We start from the raw sequence: 24,297 nt of genomic DNA, 5'->3' as shown, positions 1-24,297 counted from the left end.
GGCAGAACTTGTTCCTGACATCCAATCTCAACCTGCTCTGCTCTCATTTCAAACCATTTTAGGCAAGAAAAGGAACAGTTTTAAGGTCCTTCCACCCTGTGAGCAGAGCTGCAGCCAGGGATCACTGTATGAAGCAGGCAGGCAGCGTCCCTCAGTGGCTCCATGCTAGGTCTTGCCCTGGGTGATGTCACCCAGCAGCTCCACGAAGGGCTCGCTCCAGGCAGAGGCTGCGCCTGTGACATCACACAGCAGCCAGCGCTGGGGTGCCCACCCGGCCAGCACGCCCTGGCAGCCACCCTGCTGCCCGGGCACACCACCCGCGCAGGATGCGGGCCCCGGGCGAGCCCCGCAGCCCCCCGCAGCGCCATGGGTGATGCGGCAGTGCTCCGCAAGAGAGGCTACGTCCTGAGCGGCACCATCGGGGAGGGCTCTTACGGCAAGGTGAAGGCTGCCTACTGCCAGCGGCTGCGGCGCACCGTGGCCGTCAAGGTCATCAACAAGAAGCGCATCCCCTGCGACTTCCTGCAGCGGTTCCTGCCCAGGGAGATCGAGGCCCTGCGGCGCCTCAGCCACCCCTCCATCGTCAAGACCTACGAGATCTTCGAGGCCTCGTCTGGGAAGGTGTTCATCGTGATGGAGCTGGGGGAGAGGGGAGACCTCCTCAACTACATCCGGGCCACGGGCGCCATGAAGGAGGACGTCGCCTGCGTCGCCTTCCAGCAGCTGGCTTCTGCCATCAAGTATTGCCACGACCTGGAGCTCGCCCACAGGGACCTGAAATGTGAGAACATCCTTCTCAGCAAGGACCTCAGCGTCAAGCTGGCAGACTTTGGCTTCTCTAAACCCTTGTCTCGGGGCGACGACGGAAAACTCATCCTCAGCCAAACCTTCTGCGGCTCCGCCGCCTACGCGGCTCCCGAGGTGCTGGAGGGCATCCCTTACGACCCCAGGGCGTCCGACATCTGGAGCCTGGGCGTCATCCTGTACACCATGGTCTATGCCCTGATGCCCTTCGACGACTCCAACGTCAGGAAGATGATCTTCCTCCAGAAGCAGCACCGGATCCCCTTCCCCGAACCACGGGGCCGGACCGCGGAGTTCGAGGACCTCGTTTCCCGCCTGCTGCAGCCCAACGTGTCTGAGAGGCTGTGCATAGATGAAGTTTTGAAACACTCGTGGCTGCAGACTCCAAAACCTGCCATCCCTTCCCCTCTCCCAGCTGCAGAGGAGGGGGAGTGTTCCCAAAACCCACGAGAAGGGAAGTCTGAGCACCAGCAGCAAAGCAAATTGCATTCAGCAGAAGGAGAAGGAGAGAAGGAAGTGGAAGGCTCCTAAGGGTGGCTGATGTGAACATCATAAAGTTGGTCTAAGTTGCACGCTGTTGGCTCTCAGCTCCAGCTTCTCTGCACCCTTTCAGCAGCAGCCCTTGCTGTTGGCACTCACCTCTGCTGAGCACTGTTCCTCTCCAAGAGCTGTCTCTGGTGTGGTTTGCAGACAGTCACTGTCTGGACACGCTGGGAAGTTTCTTCCAGTGCCACTGGCAGGTAACAGCTCTCAGGCTCACGCTGCTCAGGCTCCTGCCTACACCAGCTCACACCTGCACCAGCCACAGTTTGGATGCAGTAAGGCAGGGGGCAGGAGGTGTGAACTTCTGTCTGAAAACCTCTGCACAGTTTCCCTAACGCAGCAACTCTCCTGACAGGCTCAAGAGCATCGGTTTCACCTCCCCTCGAGTTACAGAGCCCTCTACAGCTCCTGGTCACGTCAGGGCTGTGCCCCCTCTGCTGCAACTCACAGAAGCAAACAAGCTTGGCAAGAGGGAAAAGAGCTCAGCTCAGTATTTTAGAAAGGATTAACCACAATTTATAAATAGCTGTACCTGTACAGAGATCTACTGAAGTGCATGGCCAGCCTGCACACAGCAGCTGACCCCCACAGAACCATCCCTGTGCCCCCACAGGCCAGCAGCTCCTCTGCCACTGCAGGAAGCTACAGCAGTCCTGTGCACCCCACCCACACAGCTCAAAGGGAAGTCAGACCACAGCAGGAGGCACTCTGCTCCCCAAGGAGCACCCCCTGGCTATTTTAGCTCCATAGTCCAGAGTAGCACTGGTCCCACATCCTGTAACCACCGGCTGCTGCCCCAGCAGCTGGCTCCAGACACCACCCCTGGCAGAGGGCTCCCAGCAGCCATCCTGCAGGCAGCTCAGCCCTTGCTGCTCAGAAAGAATCTGAAGCCTTCCTTCTCTTGGGAAGCTGCAGTAAATTGTCTGTGATTGATGTGGTGTCCTGAGCTGCTGGTGTCTGTGAGACTGTCCTGGGGTGTGGGGTGCCCGTGGGGGTGTGGGGCCCATTTGCTGGGGTCTTGTAGCCAGGAGTTGCCGAGTGGGCAGGGGAAGGAGTGTAGCTGGCTCGCAGGGCCTTGTCGGTGTATTTACTTGCAGTCCTGTTCACCAGTCTCTGCAAAGCTGGGGACATGGCTGGGCTCAGTCCTTTGGGAGTCAGGCTGCAATGGAGCAAAGAGGTTTAAAAGATTTTACAGTAAAAATCTGCCTCTTATCAGGAAGGGCATCAGTGCCTCCTTCCAGAGACAAGCTGTGCCCACCCCCCCAGAGCAGACCTCGGTGCTGCAGAACTCATCCTGCCTGCAGCAGGACGCAGCCTTCTCTCTCCAGAGGGACAGGGAACCTCCTGCATCCCTCCCAGACCTGTTCCTTCCTCTGAGCCTGCTCCACCCTTGCCATGAGCCAGCCAAGCAAGCCCTGCACTGTCTGCTCTGCCATGAGCAAGACATAGCTCAGCTGCTGTGCTGGGTGGCTGCAGAGCAGGGGAGTGATGCTGACAGGGAAAGCAGCAGGGACAGCCAGCAGCCACCTTCCCTCAGCAGCTCAGTTTGCTCATGTCTGTGCAGTCTGACTGCTCCTCTTCCTGCTTCCAGCGCTCTTTATCAGTCCTCCCTGTCTGCCTGTGCTGATGCACATCTCACCAGAGCATGGCCACCCCCAGCCCCGCTGTCACTTCTCACCTGGCCAAGTTTTCTGTCACCTTCCGAAGAGCCTCCTGCTTCTTTGCTCTGTTTTTAGCTGCCACTTCATTGGCCATCTTGAGCCCCAGCCTCTCGCGGCGCCCAGGCTCCAGGATCTGTAAATGCAGCACACAGGTCACCTGCCAAGGCACTCCTGTGAGCGTGCACCAATGAGCCAAAGCACCTTCACAGCTGGATTCCAGCCCACAGGGATCTGACACAGGGAGAGTGGGCACAGCACACAGCTCTGTGCTGCTACGCAGAGCCAGAGAAGACACAGAGAGAGCTCCAGCCTGCCTTAGCAAGCAGCAGCAAGGGGAAGACCAGTTCAGACAAGGAAGCAGCCATTACCTCTGGCATTTCCTCCTGCTGTCCCCCCTAGACAAACAATGTCACCCGTGTCCTGCCTGGCCTGGCCTGCATCCAGTGAGCTCCCAGGCAAACTGACACTGCTAAGCAGCAGAAGAGCCAAGCAAGGCCTTTGGAGTCTGCCAAAGCAGAGGCACACACAGCAAATTACACCTCTCTTAAACTAAGAGTCTCAGACAGCTCACATTCAATGGCACCAGCAGGAGGCAGGTGGCATGCAGGGCCAGGCACCTCTCCTCCTCTCAAGTGGCAGTGCCTCAGGCTCTGACAGCCAGAAGGAAATCCTACAGCTTCTGCTCAAGCATAGAATACAATCAGAGAAATGAGCCATCTCCAGCTTCCTTGGCAAGCCTCTCTGCCAAACACTGAGTCCTGCTCCCTGCCATCAGTGTCTGCTTCACCTCAGCTATCTGCCCCAGGTAAGCTGTCACCTGGAGCTGCGTGCACCTCCACCCTCCCAGCAGAACCCAGATCGTTAGTCTCAAGGCCTGGGAGCAGAGCCCAGGCATGTGCCACACTCCCACAGCCATGCTCATGCCTCAGCTGCTCGCTTGCCTGTCCCTTCTCAGCCCCTCCCCTCAAAAGAGCAAGGTGCTGAGTGCAGACAAGGATACCTTGAAGGCAGGTCCTGGTGTCCTGTCCACGTAGGGCGTCTCCGAGCCCTCCAGCCGCAGAGGGGTGCTCTCGATTTCACCCCACGTCATGAAGGGAGACTCACTCACACCTGAGAACACAGCCAGGCACTCAGCTCAGCATGGGACTGCTTGTACCCAAACCAGCCCAGAGAGGCACGCCGTGGATGCAGCAGACCCCTTCCCAGAGGGAGGAGCCTCTCTGCTGCAGGGGAAGTCCCAGCCAGCGCTGAGCTGGAGCAAGAGGTTCCCTCTCCAAGTGTGCAGCCTCAAAGCCACAGGGTTGCTGTGGCTGTGCCACCCCCTGGGTTGCCACACCCAAGCACTGTCCTTTCCCTCTGTTTATTTTGCTATTTGGGGAGTTTTCTCTCAGCAACACTTCCAATTATTCCTGTGGTCCTAGTCATCCTCTCTGCTATGTGTGGAACTGTTTGAAAGCAGGGCAATAGGCACAGGACTTCAGAACATGCCACAGCCACTTGTGCCCTCAGTTCATCTTCAGGCCAGCCCCTGCCAAACACTGCTGCACCTTGGCTAACAGCTGCACCTGCAGAACAGATCCCAAGAGCCTGACACTGCCTAGAAAATGTTACTGTCCAGGCTTTTACCACGGGGATAGGAGGTGAACTCCCACTGCCACCCACAGGCTTTCCAAACACAAAGCCTCAGATGTTCACTCGGAGCATCAGAGGCGAACGGGGCCACCTGGCTGCTCTTGCCAGTGCACTGCAGCAGGAGTGAAGCTCTGCATCGAGCTGGCAGACGTGCCACACCAGAAAGCCCCCGGCTGATGCCCCTCACAGGATCCTTGTCTCCTCACCTGAGCCAGCAATGCTCCCCCAGTGCTGAACAAACATCAGAGAGACAGGAAAACCTTCTTACCAGGGGCAGGAGAGGGGGTAGCCACAAATCCATATCCATTCACCTTTGGGGACTCTTGGGGTATCAGCTCTTTCCCGTCTGGTCCAACTTTGCCCTGTTTGTACTAAAACAAAGAGACAATGCCGCTCAGGTGGGACACACACAGCTCTCCTGGCTGATGGACAGCACCAGAGGCGAGAGCCCAGCAAGGTTTCAGTCAGAAGGAGCACAGTAGCTGAGTACCTGAGCGTTGAGGGCTGCAGCCTGCTGGAGCTGTGACTTGCTCAGAGCCTGGCTGAAGGGGTCCCTCACGAAGCGAGTGTTGCGGTGCACAACCTCCCTGGGCTTCTTGAACACTTCATCCTCCTCAGCCACACCTGCAACAGCACCTCCTAAGCAAGGGCTCAGGCAGACCAGGCACTGTGCCCCACAGCCCCCAGCCAGCAGGACGCTTGCACGTGCCCCCCGCCAGCACAGCGGCAGGGTGCACCCCCAGCACCTCCAGACAACGTCTGCGCCAGATGCACGCTTCGAACACCCGAAACCTGCCCCCGAAGGTCAGGTTGGCTCCAGGGGGCTCAGCAGGGAAAACACTCAACACTGATGTGTAGAAATAATCAATTGTACACTCAGAGGGCAGGCAGGGGAGGGGAGGGCAGGGCAGGCAGGGGGCCTGCCTGAGGCCCCTGCACAGCTCACCTGTTGGGTAGTACATGAGGGTGTTCCGCGCTGTGTACTGCCAGGTCTCCAGCCCAGCTTTCACACTCTCCAGAGCCTGCTGCTCTGCTGAAGGCAGTGCCAGGGTCTCATTCCGCCGCTGAAAGGCAGAAGCAACTGAGTCAGAAGCAACTAAGTCCTGTGTGAAACAGCTTCCTGCACACAGCTCAGAGAGCTGCTTGTGAGCTCAGCCACCTGCCCCACCACTCTGCACCTGGCATGGCAGAAGCACACCTGAGAAACCACCCCGATCCCAGGTGAGCTTGCAGACACCACCGCCACATGCAGTGCTGGTCTAAGATCAAGTGGGAAGGAAAGAACTAACTTCTCAGGAAGATTATGTTGATGACTCTCTACTCCATGCTGTGACAACACTCAAGAGGGTTCAGATTTTTACTGCTTTATCTCTATTTCCTAATCAAAATTCCAATGAAGCCTTCATTGCTAAATAAGGCTGCCCAGGACTGGGGCTGAGGCTCCATGCCTGGAGACATCCAAGCTCAGCCTGGCTGTGTCCCTGTGCAGCCTGCTCCAGCTGGAGCTGTCCCTGGGGCTGCAGGGGCTTGGACAAGATGCCCTTGGAGGCTCCCTCCCAGCCCAATGCAATCTGTGGATCTGCAAGAAAGAGCAACATGTGGCACCTGAGTCTAACACAAAGGCACTCTACAAGGTTTGGTAACCCTGGAGGAACTTTTGCACCAGCCCAGCCTTGTGCTGAAGCAGCCTCAGTGCCTGGGGAGTCTGCAAACCTTCCCACAGGTAGCACAGCTGTGGAAGCATTTGCTGCTGACACAACTACCTGTGTGCTGCTCCCAGCATCAATGATGCCAGAAGAAACTGACAGAATGCAACCAGCCACTGATAAGGTGGCCACTAAAACCTCCCACACTAATTAAACCGGGTAATTACTGCCAGCAGCTACACACTGCAGACATCAGCTGCTGCTGTCCTTTGTCTGTGCCATCTGTGCACAAGGAAATAGCAGCAGCATCGCTGCGCTCCGGGAGGCACAGCAAAGCTGCCTGCTGCACCAACAGGCTGGGCAAGGAAAACAAGGTCTGAGCAGTGCTGGCTGACAGTGTCCAGAGCAGGGCCACGAGGATCAGCTGGAGCTCCTCTGCTATGGGGACAGAGAGTTGGGGCTCTTCGGTCTTTAAAGGAGAAGGCTCCAAGGAGACCTTCTTGTGGCTTTCCAGTATCTGAAGGGGGGCTCCCTATGCTCAGCACCAACAGATGCTCCTCACAGCAGGATTCCAAACCAGGAGTAAGAGAACACTGGAGTTAACCACAGCAGTGCAGTGAAATGGTTGTTTCCCTGCCCTGCCATTGTGCAAGAGCAGAGACAGAGCTGAGCCATTTCCCTACCTGGGTGTACTCCTCCTCTGCACTGTACAGCCAGGCATGCTTGACCTTCTCCTTCTCCTTGGCCACTTCCATGATCTGCTCAAAGGAAGCATTATCTTCACTGGTGTGTTTGGCTAAGAAGCTGTCCAAGCTGGGAAGTGCATCCTTATCTTCTTTTACAGCTTCTCCTAGCAAGAGAAGCACAGAAGCCTGAGAAAGGTTAATACCTCCCTCTCTGACAGCATCATCTGTAACTCCCAATCCCTTCTGACCAAGTCTTCCACAGACCCACTAAAGCTGAGCATGAAGCTTGGTTAAAAAAACACATACAGTGGTACAATAACAAAGTTAGGAGGATTGGAAGACATAGAACCAACTTCCACATCAAATCCCTTATGGCATTTACAGCTCTTTGTGTTCAAGGGAGAATGCACAAGTGGCCAGCTGCTAGCAGACATCTGAATACACTCCACGAATGCAACTCTTGACCTTACAACCTTTGCTTACTTAGGGAATTCATTTCAGGTGGCACAGGAGAAAACCTCCTGCTTTGAAAAGATCAAGTGACTTAAAACCTTAGAGTGTCATCAAGAAAGCCACAAGTGAGAACTCACACACAGAATGTAAAATGTTACAGCAAGTTCAACTGCAGAGTGATCATTTTCACCTACCAAACTTAAAGGAAACTGCTTAGACTCCCAGCTCCCACCCCCCTTAGAGCTCACAGACGTAATTTCAGCTAGACAAACATCATTTTCCTACCTTCCTCTGCAGCTTTGACTCCAGCTTTGGACTTACTGCCCAGCGGAAGGCCACCTGGATGTACTTCTGGGGTTTCAAACGTGGCTGGAGTAACATCTGTGACATTAAAAACAGGTTCATGTGGTTACTGGAAGCACAGAAGAGGACATTTGCTGTGACATCTTCTACTATAGTAAAGCTCATGTGCCAAACAATTTAATCTAGAAGTTAGGAGCCCAGAGCAAGGCCCTTGGCACCTACCCCTTGGGTCTTTCTCCCCCAGCATGCCCCCCCTTGGCCTCCTTATGCCCCCAGTTCTTACAGGGTGCAGGTGTGTCCCTTGATGACCTGCCCAAGGAGGAGCCAAACTTGATAGCAATTTGTCTCATTTTCTCCAAATCACCATTTTCTTCAGCCTCCAGATATTCCTTCTGTGCTCGCAGCTTTTCCACATCAGGAAAGAAATCTCGCTGAATGATCTTCTCTAAACTCTAGAGAGAGAGAAAGACAACTGCAAGGCCGTGCTGGGACACCTCTGAGCACGGGCCCCGCTCGGGGCCAGCTGCACAGCGTCGCTGGAGTCCAAGCAACGGAGTCCGAGACCCAGACTGGGGAGCAGACTCGAGCCAAACAGACCCGAGCTGGGAGCCGCCCGGCTCAGGGAGATCAGGGTCCCGCTCCGCGGCGCGGTCCGCCGAGCTCTGTCCCGAAGCCAGGCCAGGCGCAGGCCCGCCGGCCTACCTCGATGTAGGCCTCCTCATCCAGGATCTTCTTAGGGCGCTTAGCGGCCGGCGGAGTCGCCTCCTTCAGTGTCGCTAGGGCGGTGCCCGCCGCAGCAGCCGGCACCAAGGCGCTGGAGGAGGCCGCCGGAACCATCGCCGCCGCCTCCATAGCAGCAGGGCCCCCGGCGGCCTGCGAACCCCTGACCCTGCGCAGCCGCCGTCGCAGAGCGGCGCTCCGTGACGTCACACCCCCGCGACGCGCTGTGGCGTCATATCGCCGCGCCACGGGAGCCGGTAGGCCCCGCCCAGGGGAGACGCGCGCAGCGGACAGTGCGCCCCCTGCTGCCGGGAGCGCCCCGCCCGCAGGGGCCGCACAGCTCCGCGCCGACAGCGCGGCGCGACGTCTGCCCTGGGCTTCAGTGAAGCCTTTGCCACCGTGTCCCACAGTAAATCTACTGCTGATCTGCTCCAGGGTAGGAGGGCTCTGCGGGCAGATCGGGACAGGTTCAATCCCTGGGCTGAGCGCAGCACAATGAGGTTTAACAAGACCAGGTTCTGCACTTTGGTCACCACAACCCCAAGCAATGCTGCAGGCTAGGGGCAGAGTGGCTGGAAAGCTGCCCAGTGGAAAAGTGCTGGTGGGTGGCTGAACATGAGCCAGCAGTGTGCCTGGGTGGCAAAGGAGGCCACCAACATCTGTCATGACTTGTTGTCCTAAGCCAGCCCTGGGCAGCACGGGAGGTCGTGCTAAGATTAAAAAACACCCTTGGAGTAAATTAAAGCAAACCAACACCAAACAGCTGCTGAGTTCAGTTTATTAGAGCTGATGAAGGGAACATTGTAAGTGTAAAGAATGTGTGTCCAGAGGTATGTTTCTGAGGGCAGGGAGTGGAATGACCCTGGAGGAGAGAGGGAGACAGGAGGCTCCTGCTTGTCCTTGAGATAGGGAAGACAGGAGGCACTTGAATGTTCTTGGGGATAACAAACAGGAGGAGGCCCCTGTGCTGCATCACTCCAATGAGCTGTGAGAAGACCTGGGTTAATTCACCTAAGGGGAAAAGTTTATGAGGAAGAGTCAAGCTTTCATCAAGAAGACCCTCTGAAGACCCCTACCACACCTAACAAGGCATGCACATATAAGGCAGGACGTCTGCAAATGATTCTTTGGAATGCCCTAACCCTAATCCCTTTCCCAAGAACCTGTGCAGATGTTCTGTGCTTTGCCTACAATCTGCAGCCAGCATGGAGGCTTTGTGGAACAATCCCGGGCCACCCGCATGCAAAACCTGCTTGAGGAACTCTTAATGATCAGGCTCTGCCTCACGCCAGTCTCCTCTACTCTCCCCCACAGGTCGGCCACGCTGTGTGTGCAGGGCCAGTTTCACTCTGCTCGGGAACAGCGGTGCTGCAGCGTGGGAAGCTGCAGGAGCCGTGACGCTGGCGAGCCGCAGGCTGGGCGCTGCTGGGCCGCGGGACAGCAGCTCCGAGAGGAGCAGCCAAATGCAGCAGGGAGCAGAAGGACTGCCGCAGGCGGGGCCCCAGCCGGCTCGCAGTGCACAGCGGCAGGGGGAGAGCGCTGAGCGCTGTAGCCAGCGGCCCCGCAGCGCCTGCCTCAGATAGGTGTCTGCGAGGAGAAATGTGCACAAAACGCAGTCCCTGCCTGAGCGTGGAAATGAGCCCCCGGCAAGCATCAACGCGGTGAGACAGGCTGGAATCAAGCGAGGAGAGCCTCTCTCTCTGCTAGAGACCCTCCATACGGCACAACGCAGTCACTCTCTGCCTTCCCAGGAGCAGTCCCCCTGCCGAATGCAGGCCCTGGCTGTTTGCACCTCCTTCGGCCAGGGATCACAGCAAGGAAAAGCTGCAGGCGTGAAGCCCTTGCCCTCTAGCGATCTGCAAGGAAGCCTTCGCACTGCTGGGCGCACTGCTGCCTGCCTGCCGCCCTGCTGCTTTCTGCTTCTGCCTCCTCTGAGGAGAGGTAAATGTTCTCAATTGATTCGCATTTGCATTACAAAAGGAAGTGGGGAGCGGGTGGTCCTTTAGAACCAGGTTTTATTTGGCTTCTTTGTTCTTTTGTAGAACAGAGTTCTGTGTTTCTCTCCACACAACTCTAAATAAAAGGCACCGCAGGACAATAACCATTTAGTGGACTCCTCCTTGGACAAGGGGACCAGACAGGCTGCAGTCTTAAGCTTGTTTCCAGAGTTTAAACCTTTTCTTTTGGCCGTTGGACCTTCTCAAAGTTAATTTCTTGCCAAGGGTCACTGACTGAGGGTATGTGCTACCACTAAAGCTTCCTGGTAATGTTTGCTGTGTCATCTGCTCCTTTCCTCCTCATTGCCCACAAGATGGAGATTAAAGGCTGTTGCTGCCACTCCATGCACCTTCTTTCCTGTGGGGTAGTCGTCTGCACAGTAAAAGCAGCTTAGGGAGCAGCTTTGGTGTTAAAAATCCACAGAGTCTCAGGCACTGCTGCTGCTCTGTCCTTTGCTTTGCACCAGGAGAGGCTGAGTGAGCTGGCCGCCCGGCTCTGCAGGGCAGGAGCAAGGGCACGTTTCTGACCTTTGTGTTTAGAGGCAACCAACCACAGGTGATGCAAGAGCTCCCCTGGGCACAGGTAGTAGCTGTGTCCTCCCATCTGCCTCCTCTCCTGCGGCAAGGGTTACCTCGACACAGCCTGGATCCACACAGGAGCTCACTCCAAGCTGTCCCACGCCCAAAATTCATGGAAGGCTGAGCAGAGGAGGCAGTATCAACCCAGAGCAGGGCCCACAAGGAGAGCTCCTGCCTTCACTGAACAGCAAAGGTCACTACCAAAGCCAGGCTCCAAGTTTAAGAAAAGGCCTGTGCCCTGCTACAAGGACAGGTCCACTCTTCCCTCCTGCCCTCACAGCCCTAAGGCAGCCTCCCAGGCACAGAACTCTCCAAAGAAGAATCAGCACATGTTAACAAGAGGGTCAGTTACTCATTGGTGAGGAAACTTCCATCATCAGCCTCAATCAGGAGGGCCAGGCCTCAGCCACTGAGCGCTGTGGTGAGGCTCTCTGGGGCAGTGCCTGCTGCAGCAGCACCTTCAGCCTCGGTAGGCCTTGAGCAGCTGCCCAGCGATCACCAGCCGCTGGATCTCGCTGGTGCCCTCGTAGATCTCGGTGATGCGAGCGTCCCGGTAGTGCCGCTCTGCTGGCATCTCCGTCACGTAGCCCATCCCTCCCAGGATCTGGATGGCCTGCAGCAAGGCAGCAGCTTAGGAAGAGAGCAGGGTGAGGGAACACAGCTCCCTCAAAAAAGGAGCTGAGGCCCCTGCAAGCAGGGGACACGTGGGGATGCCTGCAACCAGGTCAAGAATCAGTACCAGAGGTGCTGCTCTGATTGTTTCCCGTGCTGCACACTTCCCAGCAGTTCTGACTGGTGCAGCCACGCTCCCTCCCACACCACCCAGCACACTCCACGCTGCTCTGGACAGCAGCAGGCACAAGAGGACTTGGATAACAAAGCTGCCAGGGGCCAGCAGAAATGCCTGCCCAGCACAGGAAGGCCACTGTGCTTTCACACAGAGGGGTGGGTTGCTTGTTTGGGGCTCCTTAACCCAGTCAACTCCACACCACCTTCCCCCAGCACTGGTGTGAGCAAACCAATCCCCATGGCAGGATGTGTGTCCCTGCAGTGCTCACCTGGTGAGCAATGGCTGTGGCCGCCTCCGACGCAGCCAGCTTGGCCATTGCTGCCTCCTGTGGGGAAGGAAAACATCACTAAGGGTGCCACAGAGGAGCACCTCACCTGCCCACAAATGCAGGGCTGGAAATACCTTTGTGAAGGGCTTCCCATTGTCCTTCAGCATAGCAGCTCTCCAGGTCAGCAGGCGTGCACCCTCCAGCGCCACAGCCATGTCTGCCAGCTTGAACTGCAAGAAGAGAGCCTTTGGCACAGCTGGCACGAGCACACACAGTACAGGTCCCCCACCCTTGAGGCCAGCATGGCTGGGAAAGGATCACCTCCACCCCCCAGCAGTCAGTTTCAGAGGTGGAGACAAATACTCTCCCAGTCTAGCTGCGACAGTGCAAAGTGCCCCATGTGCCCGGGGCACACCCGAAGGTTCCACCAGCAGTGCTCCCGCCTCCAGCTCATACCTGCACTGCCTGCAGCTTTGTGATGGGTGACCCAAAGGCCATTCTCTTTTCGGCGTAGTCCACGGCGCAGTCCAGAGCTGCCTGTGCTATGCCAAGGGCCTGCGAGGCAATGCCAATCCTTCCTCCATCCAGAGTTTGCTGAACGGGACAGAAGGTTCCTGTTATGGCCAGTCAGGAGGATCAGGAACACTGCCCCTGCCCTTCTCATCTTGCTGGGAAGCTGCTGTAGCTTGGATCCTCTGGGCAGACTCCTTGACTCAGAACATTGCTGCTTACATAGGAATGGAGAGCTGTGAAATGTGCTGGGCGCTGCAGAGGCCGAGGGGAGAAGGAAACCAGAAAGCAGAGGTGCTGCTTATTATCTGGGAGCAAAAAGAGGGGACTGGGAAGCAAGGGAAGCAGCAGGAGCAGCATCTGCTGGGCAGCTGGCTTGACTTAACTGACAAATAGACACCAGGTTTTCCCTTGATCCGTGGGCACAAAAGAGAGGAACAGAGCACTGGAAAAGGAGAAAAACCCCAAATGCACCTTCCCTGCTGGAACACCCCTGGAGCAGCACCAGCATTCCCTCACGGGAGAACCACCACCTGAGACTACAGCAGAAGTGCTGTCAAGGGTCTGCAGTCAATGAATGATTCCTCAAGCTCTATGGATGGTTTCGCCCAGGCTGCCAAGAGGGGTCAGCTGCTGGGCATCAGACAGAGCAGCTCAGGCTGGCACCTCTCAACCACAGGGTCTGAGAATGGGCTTAGCACAGCAAGCTTGGGAGCTGCAGCTGCGCCCCGAGCCAGCCCTTACCATGGCAATCTTGAAGCCCATGCCCAGCTGCCCCAGCAGGTTGGCCTTGGGTATCCGACAGTCCTCAAAGATCAGGTTGGCAGTGGAAGAGGCTCGGATGCCCAGCTTGTCTTCTTTCTTTCCCAGTGACAGCCCAGCAGTTGGCATGGGAACCAGGAACGCACTAATTCCCTGCAGCGAGACCCAGCCTCTTAGGAACGGTGCCAACCTCTCACCTACCTGGCTGCCAAGAGGCTGTCTCCAAACGTTGTTCACAGAAGGCACTGCCTAGGAAGCCAGGGGCAGGGAGGAGCGAGCCGAGGCAGGACAAACCCAGCGCACATCAGCCACTCCTCTGCTCTGCACAGCGTCCCCAGAGCCTTTCAGAGCGCTCCTCCTGCACGCCCCTCTGCTCCCACCCTCTCCTCCTGCCTGCCCCCAGGGCCATACCTTGTGCTTCATGGCCTTGTCGGTGGTGGCAAACACCACGGTGGCCGAGGCGTCCCAGGCGTTGGTGATCCAGGCCTTGGTGCCGTTCAGCACCCACTCCTCACCCTCCAGCCGCGCCACCGTGGAAGCCGCGCCCGCGTCGCTGCCGTTTCCTGAGCCAGGCACAGTGAACGCCACTCGGGCACTCAGTGGCAGCCCGGGGCACAAACCCACCCCCACCTGCACCACTCTGGCAGCTTCAGTACTGTCAACACTGTCCCTCCCACGGGGCCCAAACAGGAAGGGGAAATCCTCATCTCCAGAGCTCTGCTCACTCAGAGGGGATAGAACCGTTCAGTGTGGTCCATAGGGACGGCAGCGAATGCCTTGGGCACCGAGAGCTACAAGTTCGGAGCCCTGAAGTCCATGATAACCCTGCTCAGGAAAGAAGCTGTCCCAGCTTCTTTGCCCCAGGAGCTGTCACATCACCTGGTTCACTGAGGGCGAAGCACCCAATCTTCTCCCCGCTGGTGAAGGGAGCAATCCACTTCTGCTTCTGCTCCTCAGAGCCAAACTTGAGTATGGGCCCTAGATACAGAGACTGGGAATCCAGAGCTGAGTCAGCAACTCCTGGAGGTACCAGCCCAGCACCTCCCTAATGTCCCCAACACGCCAGAGCCTGGCACAGCTCCTGTTTCCCCCGCACGCCCCTCTGCAGGGGGCCCAGGCTTGTCCCCCTGGGCAGGGACCCTTACGTTATTGACGCTGACGATGACGCCGCTGGACGCGCAGCCCCTGCTGATCTCCTCCACAGCAATGGAATACGCCAGGTAGTCAAGGCCTGCTCCTTTGTACTGCTCTGGCACGTCCATGGCCAGCAGCCCTAGGCTGCCCATCTTCTTCACCTGCATGGAGGGAAGGGAGAAGTAAACTCCTCTGCACCACCAGCATCCAGCAAGCACAGGCAGACACCTGGAGATAAAGACAGGTCCCAGCAGGACTACACACAGGGAGAAACACGTGTACAGCTCCTGTGAAATGGAAGTCTGACAGTGCAAACTGGTACGTGTCCCTTGGTCCCAGTGTCTTCAACAAGAGCTGAAGACTCTTACTTATTTAAAGAGCCCTCTTCAGCACCAGGGAGGAGAGAACCTTTTCAAGGTGAAATAGAGGTACAAGCCCACAATCATTTCCTCAGCCTCTCACCAGAGCTTTCCCTTCTGCATGTCTCCTATCACTTGGAAGCTCTCAGGGGGAAATCTAGCTGGTGAAAGTCATTAGAGCTTTTCCTCTGAGTCGGCTGAGCTTCAGCTTAAGGCCGCACAAGGAAAGAACTTTACAGAACGCCTCAGTTTGCAAGTGGTTTTCCATTCCCATTACCAGGTCTCGCTGCCAACAAATGTAACTGTTGGATACATTTCAAATTATTCCACCCTAAGCTTCCCAGCTGGACCCCTGGCTTCTTAACCATAAGCTCTTCATGGCTGTCTCACTCCAGGTCTCTCAAGGAAAAACTGTGAAGAGCAAAGCATTTTCTTCCTCAGAGTGAGCAGGACTTCCCCAGTTATCTTCTTCACTCCTGAACAAACACAGGGGCACGTGGCACACCCACCACGCCTCCGACTGTGCTTGCTTGGAACCCTTTGGCTAATGTAAGAGTTGTGTATTTTTCCAGACCATAGTATTTCACTGCAACACAACAGGCAGGCACTCTGCTCAGCAGGGCACAGCAGGCCCTGCTGTGCTGCTACTGCTTTTCACAAGGCGAATCACAAGCTTCTCTGGAATCCCAGTGCCCTCACAGCCCCAGACCAACATGCATCTCCCAACCTCTTCACAACCTGAAATGCACTCAGCTCATCTAGGCTGCCTCACTATGATGCATTTTCATGGTTATGTGCAGTGTATGAAAGCATTTCATTGATTTTGTAAGTCAATTGTATTACACCCGACAGGGCAGTCAGAAGAGCTGAAAATTCAATGGTACTAAAGGCAGGCATAGAGCCATGCAAGCGAAGAGCTCACAACACGCCGTGCATCCTCTGCACTCCAACAACCCGCCCACAAGTTGGCCGAAGCTTTAACTTTCCACTATCGCAGAGCTTAATGTACGTTTAGCTTCGGCCCCGGGCAGCGCTGCTGCAGCGGCGCAGGGCAGCTGCGCTCCGAAGGCCTCCGCCGTGGCCACTGCCGGCGGGAGCAGCACACACCTGCTCGGCCGGGAAGCGGTGCTCCCTGTCCAGCTGAGCCGCCAGAGGCATCAGCTCCTTTTCTGCGAAGTCCCGACACGTCTGCCGCAGCATCTGGTGTGTCTCCGGCAGCTCCGCGGTCTGGTACACGGTGTGCAGCCGGCGGGGCCAGCCCAAGGCCAGGGCTAGGGGAAGGACAGGAGCTGAGCACCGCTGTCTCCCTTCACGCTCGAGGATAGGGTCAAAACCGACCCAGGAAGGCCCGACCGCCGGCAGGATCCCACAGCGCGCCTCGGAGCCTCCCCGGAGGGTCACTTTTTCCCGGTCCCGGGGGGTTCGTGAAGGCGGCCGAGACCCAGCGGCGGGGCTCGGCTGAAGGGCGGCACTGCCCCACTAACCCCAGGGGACTCGCCCCAGGCCCTGAAGGGCACCAGGGCGCCGACTCCCGCGCGGGCCAGGGCCCCTTCCCACCTCCGCGCAGTTCCCCTCGCCCCGCAGCCCCTCCTCGCAAGCCAGGCGGAGCGGGGCCGAGCCCGCTGCCCTCACCCCTGGGCCCGCCGCGGGCCACGAACGCCGCCGCAGCCGCCATCACCCCCGGGACAGCCAACTGCGGCCGCGCCCTGCAGCGCCCCCGCGCGGCACGGACCCCGGCCCCGCCCCCCGGCCCGCCCCGCCGGCGCCAGGCGCAGGCCCCGCCGCTGCGAAATCGGGAGGGGCTTTATTCCTATTGCTGGTGACAAAGCACGGTCACACAAATACATCGCACCCGCGACCGCGCCGAGGAGAGCAAGGGGCCGCCGGCACCCTGCGGGGCACCCGAGACGGAGCTGGGCACCCCGGCACGGGAAGGGCACTGCCAGCACGCTGCCCAGCACTGACACCGCAGCTTCCCGGCAAGGGCCGCGCCAGCAGCGCCCGAAGGGGACAGCGCGGAGGAGGTCGACGTGCCCAAAGGCCACGCTGTGAGAGATACAAATAAGCGTCTTGTAACAGCGCTGAGATCCGGGCAGACAGAGGGCGTTTGCTGGTGTCTGTTTTGTCCTTTGCTGCAGAGCAAGAAGCAACGACCCCAGCCGAGCCGTGTCCTCATCGCGAAGCTACAGAGACGTGGCAATTGTCCAAGTCCGAGGGTAACACCAGTTACTGGTCGCTCCATGTGGCAGGACAGCAGGGCATTAGACAAACACTGGGAAACAGCTGAAGAGGGTGTCATGAAAGGGAGCTTGAGAAGCTCAGTTATCATGCTTGGACCTCACTACTTCACCACCACCTTCCTCATTCATTTCAGACTTCTAAACACTTGTTTTATTCTTCCTGAACTTTGAACTAGTGGAATAAACATCCTCAAGCACCAGAAAGGAGGCTGCTGTTTCTCTGCAGCAGAAGACACTGAAAATCCTAAGGAGAAGACACAAAGGAAGCCTGTTCCCATTAAAAACAGAGGACAAGGACAGCACTGCCCAGTCCACACGAGACGACCTTCCTTCACAAGGTGCAATATGTATTCTTCAGTCAATGGAAATAGCTGCCCAGGAGGCTCATTTGCATGGATCCAAAGCACCTGCCTCAAAAATACCAAAAGGAGGTCCTGGTACTAAAAAGACAAATACTGGACAGATTCAGCATGGCTTTGTGGGTTTGGTCCCTTTTTCTGTTAGAGCAGAACACAGTGTGATCCCAAGTCTTGTTCCACCTCAGCACACGGCCTGAAAGAAGCTGCCTGCACAGATACCTTTGCCTTTGCTCAAACTTCAACCAACGCTGGAAGCATCTCCCTTGGCTTCAGTACCTGGCTAGGACAACCCAACCACCCAACAAGGATGTGATACTGTTGGAATTTCTTCCTGTCTCACTGGAATGAGTAGCTTTGAGACATCATCAAAGCACCAGAACACACAACCCAGAGATGCTCTGCTAAATCTTGTTTACCAGATATCATCCCTGCCACAAAGAGAAGGAAGCAGCTAAGAAAAGGAACCTTTGGGAAGCAGTTGAAAGGGGGACAGGAGTTTGGAAATAACTTTTTCTATTACTATCAGTTTTCTCCATGCTGGGTTGCCCTCTTGTAGGGACTTTTTTCTGCAGCATGCTTTTTGGGCAAGACTTCTGTAATTTGGCAAAGCAAACAAATTCGGCTACCAGCTGAGGGGTGCTACTGCTGCCGGCAAGCGTTCCGATTTCCCTGCAGTCTCCCTTATTGCTGACCAGCTGACACGTTTACCCACGGCGGAGAACTGCGTGCTGGCTTTCCCCTGATGCCTGCGGGCAGAGGCGGCCACCAGCGGCAGCCCTCTCGGCCCTGCGGTCTGCCAGGCGGCCGCTAGGTGGCAGCCGCGCCCCGGCCGGCCCCACAGACGGCTGGCACGGGCGGGCATCGCTGCGAGCAGCACTCCAGCTTCCCTCACACAGAAAGCAGATGGGAATCATCTCACTCCTAAGAAAAGCAAGAGGTTGCTTCGTACAGAAGATGTGATAAAAGCAACATTTAAAGGAACCTGGATTTACACTATGTACAAATTCAGCTCCAGATGCTAGTTTCCCAGGGGATCACCAGGAGGATCTTCAGAAACAATCCTGAGCATCTCCAAACACTTCCAGGCAGTTCTGCCTTGTCACAAGTAACTTCCAGCAAAACAAGCGTTTCCCACCTCACTGGCACAGCAGGAGGCCCTCTAAAGACACAATCACCACAGGAGACATCTCAGGCTCCACCTCCATAAGCTGTTTTACCGATCATGAAGTAACTCCACAGGATTGCCTAAGTGCCTTTGGAAGTGCTGGAGGGGATTGATGGTGGCAGTCAGACCTTGCCCCTCCACATTCCCAAAACATTTGTTGTGGTTGCTCTTGACTAACGCTCCACCCATACCAGGTCATTTGACGTGGCTAATCCTAAGTATATTCCCAAGAGCTGGAGATTCTTCCATGGCTGCCACCACACATACTCTCACTGCTTGCTTTGATGCCAGCTGTTCTTCTACACCAAAGTTAACACCACCAATCTCCAAGGCAGTGGTTTCCTACTGCCATCATGCATCAGCAGGCTCCAGGCTGTGGGACCCACCCCACTCCATCCTGCAAAAATCCAAACTACGCAGAATCTTGCTGCGGGAAACAGGTAACCAACTGTATCCACAAGGAGTCAGGTTTCAACTGTCCCGAGGAACAAATTGAACCAATAGTAGCAAATCCCTCTAGACTAGATACAACCTAACTCCCATGTGGAAGGAACATAACTGACCAGCCTGGCAAGAGGGCAAGAAAAATAGCAGTCTTGAGAGGCAGCAAAATAGGCAGAAAAGGGATTTGTTTGCTCATATTTTGCACATCCAGGAGCTGGACCCCAGTATGGCTGCTGGGAAGATACAGATCTCCTCCTGCCACTGCATGATGCTACTGTAGCTGCCAGATCCAAGGGCAGCTGTGGAATGCACCCTCTGGTCTGGTGGTGAACACCTTGGCAGGAGAACTTCCTAAACCATAAATAAAAGCATTTAAGTAGGTACAGGAATGATGGGAGCTCAAACAAGGAGAGAAGCCTGGGACTTCTCCCTCAGCAAGAATCCCATTCCGGACCACTGAGTGATCTGCCCCAGGATGCTTTCAGCTACTAACACCTCAGCTGAAACACAGCCACTGAGCCAGCCCCAGCATCATCCCTCCCTCCAGAACCTCTGACAGATCGTTCAAGTTTGCAAGTACAGAAAGACTGAAGCCTAGGAAGCTCTGCTTCCCACACATTTTTTCAAGTGATTTTCCACATTCTCCCTTTTTCCTCAAGGTCCCACGAGACTGGCATCTCCCCTCCATCCAAGCTAGACTGACAATGTGCTGTCAATGCACAGAGCAATACATTCTGTAGCAGGGGCCCAAAGCCCTCTACAAAGAGAAGCAGGAGAAATGGTGAACAGTGAGATTAACTTCTAAGGTCAACCCCTGAGCTCCAAAATGCAACAATTTGCCCACAAGACCTCAAACAGAAATGCTATCAGACTGACTTGATGACCAGGCTGGATAAACCCCTTTCTTCCCCAATCCCTTAACTCTGGTAAAACAGAGATGAAACTGTCCTCAGGGGCAGCAGAAGCCCCTCGAGCAGAAGGAAGACAGCTGTGCCACTTACAAACTGAATTAGTCTCTGATCTTTCTCACTGGTAAAACTGCAGTGTGCTCTGAGTAATGTCAGCCATGCTACAAACTAAACCACTGTGCACTGAAGAGATGAGCTACCCAGCTGAAGTAGAGATCTGCTGTTCAGGTGTTGCTGCCTGCTTGAAGGGGTAACATTTTCCTGCTAAGAAACATCTTACCCAAGAATCTGACCTCTTGAGAGGGGGCAGGCACCCAGTGGATGGAACACCAGAAGCACTAAAGGTGCAGCCTAACTATAAAGATTGTAACAGCAAGAGCCTTCTAACAATGCCTCTTGATCCACCACCAAATTAAGGTACCAGAAAGTGACCAGAAGTAGAGAATGAGAGGCAGGATATGCTGAGTGTAGGACAGAGAAGCGTGGCAGGGAGGTTTCCTTTCCTTTCACGAGCTGTTGTCTTTGCTTCGTGTTTTCAGCCTCACGCAAGGAGAAATGGTTTGGGTGAGAGGCCTTGGTGCATGAGACAGCATCTGAAGTCCATCCTGACAGCCAGGGCAGCTGAGGGCACCACAGCATCCCTCGGCTCTGGAATGGTTACTGCCCTCCATTGTAAGCATAGTCGGCCTTGTTGTGCATGATCAGCTTGTTGTCCACGAAGTAGAAGCTGTCTGAGCGTGTCTCGTAGGGGTTGGCGACCATCAGGCGGACTGTGGGGGAAGAGGGCTGTTACACTCGGGCACCCCAGCCCTGCTGCCACTGCTGCAGTCACCAGGCTGATGCCCTGCCCTGCCCGAGGAAGGGAAGCAAACTGCTCTGCTGACCAGCTTGAGAAGCTCAGGCCTGCCCCTCCCTACTCTTCCCACCCCCAGGACTGTCAGAAGTGCTGTCAAAAGCAAACAAAGGGGGGGTGGAGGAACCTCACACATGGCCTTAGAAACCGACTGAGGCAGCACTGGAGCAGAGCAGCAATCAGGGCGGCAGGCAGTGGGGGCCATCCACAAACCAAACAGCAGCAGGGTGGATACAAACTGTGCCTCCTCCTGCCCCTGGGCAGCCACAGATGGGCCATGTGCTGCTGCTCCATCCAGCCCAAGATCAAGATATCCTGCACAACACCTGTCTGTGGAGGTCTAGGTAGGCTTAAAAGCACCTCTCTGAGAAGGGCCACTCCTGCCCCGAAGCTCAAAGCCTGACAAGCAAGTGCTGAAAACAGGTATGTGGCTACCAAGAGAATCTTCTTTCAGGGTTTGTTCTCTTCTGAGCTACACTGCTAGGCATCAGCCACGTCAGCCCTGTGATTCTGATCAGTTCCTGCAGCCTGTGACTTGACAGGTTGCATTAGGCTTTCATTTTTAAAGGAGGAGAATTTGCAGCACAAATCTGTAACTCAGTCAAGATTACATCCAACTTAAACCAGGAACCTGCACCTTGCTTTTTCTGTCCCCCTCACCCCAGTCACAGCTTCTTCCCCAAGCAGAGAGAGCCAGGAAAGGAGCATGTGCACACACACAAGCTCAGTGTGGGACAGGAGATACTCACTGAGGTCTTCTGAGAGCTGAGGGAATTCATAAATGTGCTCACAGGTGTTCCTGCTGCTGGGGATGCAGAAGCCAAAGTCAAAGTCAAAGTTCTTCAGCAGGCGATCTCGGAAGTAATGCCTCTCAATCATTCGGAAGTTTGACACTGGCTTTTCTCCCACTGTGAACTCCACCCTGCGTGCAAGGAGCAGCAAACGCCGCCTCAGACAACCTACCTGTGCTGCTGAGGGCAAGGGCAGAGCCTGGCGCCCGAGGCCACGCGAGAACCACACGCATCACCCCAGAGAGGGGCCTGGGTGTCTGTGGCCTGAGCCAGGCTCCCTGCTCTCCGGTTCAGTTCCATCACCAGCTGCCAAGTGCCACTCTGTGCAGGCCTCACTCCCCCTGCCAGGCACCGGTACTCGCGCCGCACCCCTGGTACTCACGTTGCACCCACGGTCCGCAGGCGGAGGAAGGCTGGGGTGAACTGGTAGCGAACGAAGCGGCCTGCACTAGCGTCCAGCTCACCGCTGTCATCCTCAGCCTCTTCCTCTTGCTCTGGAAAACACAGCACTGGAAGTCACTCTGCCGGCAGGGCACTGCAGGTGACACCAGGACAAGCAGGCTATGACTTAGGCGTTCAGCCACTGGTCAGAGGCTTGTACAGGCACAGTAAGAGATGAATCACAACAGCTGCTGCAGCCTTGGTGGCTCTGGAGCTGAAATCACCCTTGGGCTGGCAGGAGTTCTCTGCCATTGCAATGGCCACAGCACAAGGCCCTGTACCATAACCAGCCAAGAAGGGACGCTGGCAGTGGAGAGCACTCCCCCCATCTCATGATGCTCACTTTGCATTCACAAGCTTGCCAACAAAGCTAAACTCAGTCCTACGCTGCAAGGAGAGGAGTTTAACCACCAGGACATACCGAAGGACCTTCCTGCTTGGTTTGCATGGGTTCTACCTCACAACTGCTCTCGAGTCTCCCCAGGCTCCCCGCAAGGGTAGCACAACATACCTGGGGCAGAAGGCTTTGCAATTTCAAACAGCACGGTGCCAGTTTCAAGGTCCCGGATCTTAAACCTGGTGAAGTCAATGTTGTAAATGTTGTCCTCGGGTTTGCATAAATAATCTAGAAGACAGAGAAGACAGCTAGCAGCATTTCAAAAACTCCCCGAGCAGTTACCAAGGGATGTTATTCTGCTGTTAGCCCCAGCCCGTTAAGATACGTGCAGCAAGCTGTTTTGCAGCAGCTTCATGAAAACGGGAGGAAATTGAGGCTAGAATAAACAAAGGCACACTAGGTGCCAGGTAACAGAGCAGGAGAGAGAAGGGAGTGGGAGAGCAAAGCAGAAATTAGCAGCCCAGAGAGAAAACAACGCCCCCCCCGCCCCGAACTTCCCGGCAGTTGTAACAAAGCTGAAGGCTACAGCGCTCCCCCCGCTCCAGCCAGCGCCGGGCAGCGCGCACTGCTCGGCCGCTTCCAGCCCAGACTCCGCCGCTGCCGAAGCAGCACGGCGTACGCGCGACGGCGGGGCCAGGCGGAGGGCGGCCGAGCGCTGCTGGCTCCCTCCCGGCCCCGGCCCGCACTCACTCTCCGTCACCCGGCACAGCCCCAGGACGTGCTCGGGCCGGACCGTGTCCAGCGCCAGCAACTCGGACTCGGTCCACGGTGGCCGCGGCGCCGCATCGGCCGAGCCGCGCCGCCCCCGCAGGCGGCTAAGCGGCCCCCCAGCCGCTGGCGGCGGCTTCTTCTCCGGCGCCGCCGCCGCCGCCCTCGCCTTCGAGCCGCTCATCGCCCCGGCGCCGCCAAGATGGCCGCCGCCGCCCTCGGTAGCTATGGGAGCGCGGGGCGGGGCGGCGGCGGGTCAGAGGGTGCGGGCCGGGCGCTGCCTAGCAACCAGAGGGGCCCGCGAAGCTAAGCAGGGCCCGCCGCGGGCGCGGCCGGAGGGGGGACCCGCCCGCCGCAGAACGCCACCCGGCACGCAGCGTCGGCCCGGGGCTGCGCGGAGCGGCTGGACGGCAGCGGGCCCGGCCGGGGCATACCCGAGGAGAAGGGACGCGAAACCCAAACCAAACCAGCCCCGACCCTTGCAGCGCCCTCTCGCTGCCCCCCCGGGGGACACCCCCCAGGACACCCCCGGAGCCGGCACTGCGGCCACCTGGGTCTGCTGCTAATTAACTGACGGCCTGTAATTACAGCGCGGCTGTTTCCCAGCGAGCCCTGGCCCGTGTAGGGAACGGTGGCACCGCTCAGGCAGCAGCCACGAGCTGAAGCAGGGGATGCCACGGGCGCACTCCCCACGGGCGCACAGCTCATTACAGCCCTGGGCCACCCCACCTGGGGTCCCCTGGGAGCCGGGACCCAGATCTGGGTGAGGACAGTGACAGGAGGGAGAGCTGTTGCCAGGCCAGGCCAGCCCAGCCACTGCCAGCTCAGGCCCCCCACAAGCACACGTTGGAGGGACAGTGGCAGACGCTGGGTAAGCCTCCTGAGCCTGACCTCCTGCACTGGGGAGGTCACACGGGAGCATCACGTCGAGGAGAGGACTGGGATGTCTTCCCCAAACAAGGGTTGCCCACCAGCCTGCAGTAGGCACTTAAGAGCTGCTCAGAGTCACCTCCAGCCCTTTGGGGAAGCAGGACAAGAACAAGAAACATCCACGTCCTCTTCTCGGACTCCAGCCAAGGCTCAATGCGCTCAAGATGACTGGAAACAGATCTAGAACTGTGGTTAGTGACGTCGGCTGCTGCCT

At 56.8% G+C, this 24,297-nt stretch overlaps 3 protein-coding genes across 3 annotated transcripts; 1 reads left to right on the top strand and 2 right to left on the bottom strand.

Moving 5' to 3' along the window:
• The first annotated feature begins 366 nt into the window (after positions 1-366).
• TSSK2 (testis specific serine kinase 2) lies at positions 367-1,335 on the top strand. The gene has a single exon (XM_009910310.2). The coding sequence runs from the start codon at positions 367-369 to the stop codon at positions 1,333-1,335; it is 969 nt and encodes a 322-aa protein (XP_009908612.1).
• Positions 1,336-1,719: 384 nt separating this feature from the next.
• ESS2 (ess-2 splicing factor homolog) lies at positions 1,720-8,580 on the bottom strand. Its single transcript, XM_054173214.1, has 10 exons — positions 8,431-8,580; positions 8,012-8,180; positions 7,711-7,806; positions 6,970-7,136; positions 5,587-5,704; positions 5,131-5,264; positions 4,909-5,011; positions 4,009-4,118; positions 3,026-3,141; positions 1,720-2,506 (listed from the first exon to the last, which is right to left on the bottom strand). The coding sequence occupies exons 1-10, from the start codon at positions 8,578-8,580 to the stop codon at positions 2,221-2,223; spliced, it is 1,449 nt and encodes a 482-aa protein (XP_054029189.1). The 3' UTR covers positions 1,720-2,220.
• Positions 8,581-10,355: 1,775 nt separating this feature from the next.
• Positions 10,356-23,356, bottom strand: ACADS (acyl-CoA dehydrogenase short chain). The gene is made up of 13 exons (XM_054172878.1): positions 23,136-23,356; positions 22,560-22,673; positions 21,990-22,101; positions 21,566-21,738; positions 15,955-16,118; positions 14,500-14,649; positions 14,234-14,345; positions 13,766-13,917; positions 13,337-13,507; positions 12,539-12,676; positions 12,217-12,312; positions 12,083-12,139; positions 10,356-11,637 (listed from the first exon to the last, which is right to left on the bottom strand). Exons 1-13 carry the CDS (start codon positions 23,335-23,337, stop codon positions 11,485-11,487), a joined length of 1,794 nt encoding a protein of 597 aa, XP_054028853.1. The 5' UTR covers positions 23,338-23,356; the 3' UTR covers positions 10,356-11,484.
• Between the last annotated feature and the right edge of the window lie 941 nt (positions 23,357-24,297).

This window comes from Dryobates pubescens, chromosome 25 (assembly GCF_014839835.1).
Source record: "Dryobates pubescens isolate bDryPub1 chromosome 25, bDryPub1.pri, whole genome shotgun sequence".
NCBI classification, from domain to species: domain Eukaryota; kingdom Metazoa; phylum Chordata; class Aves; order Piciformes; family Picidae; genus Dryobates; species Dryobates pubescens.
Note: the sequence above shows the minus strand (reverse complement) of the source record. Positions and strands in the feature narration are given on the sequence as shown.